This window comes from Cicer arietinum, chromosome 1 (genome assembly GCF_000331145.2).
Source record: "Cicer arietinum cultivar CDC Frontier isolate Library 1 chromosome 1, Cicar.CDCFrontier_v2.0, whole genome shotgun sequence".
Taxonomy (NCBI): Eukaryota; Viridiplantae; Streptophyta; class Magnoliopsida; order Fabales; family Fabaceae; genus Cicer; species Cicer arietinum.
Window position 1 is genome coordinate 51,810,727 of NC_021160.2, and position 3,265 is coordinate 51,813,991.

Below are 3,265 nucleotides of genomic sequence, written 5' to 3' on the forward strand. Positions count from 1 at the left end.
TTTCCCTATGGTACTTGAATTTTATTAAGCCTTTTCCTGCTCAATTAGTTTCGCTTCTTGTGTGATTTATGCTGATCCTAATTTTCAAAACGCGCACCTGCTTATAACTGGCTGTATCGGAAATTTGTTGCTGAAAGTGACGTCTTAGTGCTGGAGATGCATGTTTTTGGAATATTGAGAATAGAGTAGAAGATGGCTTATTAGAAAATAGAAATAGCTGTTAAGAACTTGAAAGTGTTGGGGAAGAAGTATAAATTGCGAAAGAACGTATTTTTTGGTCCGAAGAAAGTGTAAAAAGTAAAACAGAATAATGTTTTAAGTTTGTGTTGACTATACATATCATTGAAGATGGGAAATTGTAGCAATTAGGCAAAAAATCGGTATACTTTTCTGACACATCCTTACTTAACCAGATACAGACCCAATAATAAGGAGAAGATAATTATATATAGAACTAACATGGTTCAATCCAGAGTCAAAATTCACTATGATCAATAAATATTACAAGAATTAACTGCTCAACTCTTCAACTCTAGTCAGCAAATCCCAATTCACCAAATTTTCACTGCAGAAGATCTATTGGGGTCAAGGGAAGGGCAACTTGATACTATAGTATAAAGCTCCTTACAATGATTTGACCCTTTGTGCCTAGACTGCTCTTCATGTCTATCTAAATTGATGATAAAAAATTGTTGTTAATGTCCCTGTACCCACAGACGCATGCATTTGATTTAAATTAAGAGAAAAATACTATCTGATCTTACTCTTTCTATTTGCAGTTGGGGCCAGTAGAATGTGTCATATTTTCTGACTATGGAACTGATCTTGGATCAGGCCCGACTGTCCCTGGTAGGTCTTTATTTGATTTATTTAAAAAAAGTTGGACTACAATTTTATTTAACTTATTTGATCCCTTCTTTTGAGGATTAATATTCTGGAGGTCCCCCAAATGCGCATGAGTACTATCATAGACATTTTTTTTCACTCAAGTACTATCATAAACATGAAAAGAGTGAATTTGTCCTATTTTATGATGTTTGACATATCTGTTAGAAGTTACAGTCGATGAGGACAACTTTCTTGGCTTATTCTTGTACTTCGTCTCCATCAAATGACCTTATCCATAAACTCAGTTATATTTTTCTAAAATTGTCTTCTCAACTGGTTGTGCTTCTCTTGATGTTTGCCAATATAGCTTTGTACTTAATGAGGAACATATTAAAGGGGGCTTTTGATTTTTTATTAGGTGACCCTGCTGGAGCAAGAAATAAGCCCGGAAGCGGATACGGGTACGGATTGGGCATCCGTGTGGATTCGCCTTTGGGTCCTTTGCGCCTTGAATATGCCTTTAATGACAAGAAAGAGAAGAGGTTTCACTTTGGAGTTGGCTATAGAAACTAAACGTCCTCTTAGAGGGACGATTGTTACTAGATGCTTTTTGATTGTTTTGTATGATTTTTGGAAAAGTTGTGAATATTTTCTCTCAAAAAAGTGTGTTCAGCTGATTCTTCAAGTGTCTCCCATAGATTGATTTGGTGGTTTCGAGAGATATAGAGATTGGAGTGATTAGGAGGGTATGAGTACAACCTCACTAACAAAATGACAATTAACCACTAATATTTTCTATTTTAAAATAAAAATGGCTTATTCTGGTTTGAGTCTTTCACCACTTCTGAAGGCAGAACCAATTTTAGTATCATTAAACATGCTAAAATTAATTTGTAGAATTAATTTAAACTTCATCAACAATGTACAATTAAACTATGAAATTCACTCACTGTAGAACTCCATTGAATATGCTCAGCGGAGAGATATATCATTGCTAAACCTTAACCACCAAATAAAAGAAAGTTCTCTCATCTTTGCAAGCAGAAAACAAAAAGATTTTTAAGGGAAAAAAAGAGAACGATTCGTTTCTAGTTACATTTTTCTCTTTACTTAAAGGGATATATATAATTATATATGCAAAGGATAACAATAATCCTTAAAATCACACCACGCAATACGCATGTTATGTTAATTTGCCACAGAAATCAATATTTAACTTTTTAAAATTATTGCTAGTTCTTTTCGCTGTAATTTCCCCTTTCTTTTGGTTTACTTTTTGGCTTTGCTGGTAAAGTCACATACTTAAATTCACTGCGATTCTTGTATAAATTCAGATATTAACAATTTTAGTCGGTACGCTACTTTGTAATTATCCTATTAAATAAATGTGGTTGCTTTTCTTCCGTGGAAAAAATGGGGTACTTTATGCAAAGAAATATAAATTATTCATCCATCAAAATTATGTTATGATTAGACTTCGAAAGTAATTAAAATTATGGTAACCGGAATTGTAATTGACCTTTAAATTAAGGATTTAATTTTATTTACATATGCCTCAAATAATATCTCATCATAATGTATTTTTTATAATCAACTATTTTTAAAATATAATTGAATTGAACACTCTTATATGCAAAAAAAAAAGAAAGAAAGAATAATTTATTAGACAATCACATTTTCGTTTATCATAATAAAAGAGTGGATTGCTACAACTCCTAAGTATAACAAGAGATTTTTATATTTCTTGTTAAAATTTCCGTAACAATAAGTATTTTATTTTTTGAATATATATGTAATACCTTACATAAAAAAGAAGTTGAAATAAAAAATAAAAATAAAAATAGAAAAGTTAAAATTAACCATCAAATTTGATTTTTTTTCATCTTTAAATTTATTTGAGAACCTTTGGTCTATAAGAGAATACTAATTCTTGTTAGTGTAAAATACATTGATATCTAATCATGTATTTTGGCCACATTAATAAATAAAATTATAATAGTTCTTAAATCTTAATTAAATTAATAAATATTGATATTATTAAATTAAACGTTATATTCTAAATTTAAAAAAAAAAAAAATAAGGGAGAAGGATGTAGTAGAAGCCTAGGTGATCTCAAAATAAAAAACAGGTCCCAAAATGGTGTTGATAGAGTGGGTGGCAATGGTGTTCAGTGAGTGTTATTAATTATAGTATTTATGTGAAAGTGTTGTTGTGGTGTGACACAAAATGTAACTACAGGTGGGATGTTTTCCTTAAATCCAAAATGGGTAAGTGGTAGAAAAAGAAAGAAAAGAAACAGTGAAGTAAGTTTGCATATATATGATATGAGTAACAGTTGTGAAAGCATAAGAAGAGGAGACACAGACTCAGTCTCTCTTCGATCAAACCCGACCAGAGTGTGCAGACCAAAGCACTTTGTTGGTTTAAATGTTAACT

The 3,265-nt window shown here is 31.1% G+C and overlaps 1 protein-coding gene across 1 annotated transcript in view; it reads left to right on the plus strand.

Annotated features, from left to right (window-relative positions):
• The window catches only part of LOC101493456 (outer envelope protein 80, chloroplastic), an 8,147-nt gene extending 6,640 nt beyond the window's left edge, over positions 1-1,507 (plus strand). The window contains exons 16-17 of the mRNA XM_073366800.1: positions 762-849; positions 1,247-1,507. Coding sequence (XP_073222901.1) covers positions 762-849; positions 1,247-1,401 — 243 coding nt within the window. The 3' untranslated portion in view covers positions 1,402-1,507. The remainder of the gene's footprint in view (positions 1-761; positions 850-1,246) is intronic.
• The last annotated feature ends 1,758 nt before the right edge of the window (positions 1,508-3,265 follow it).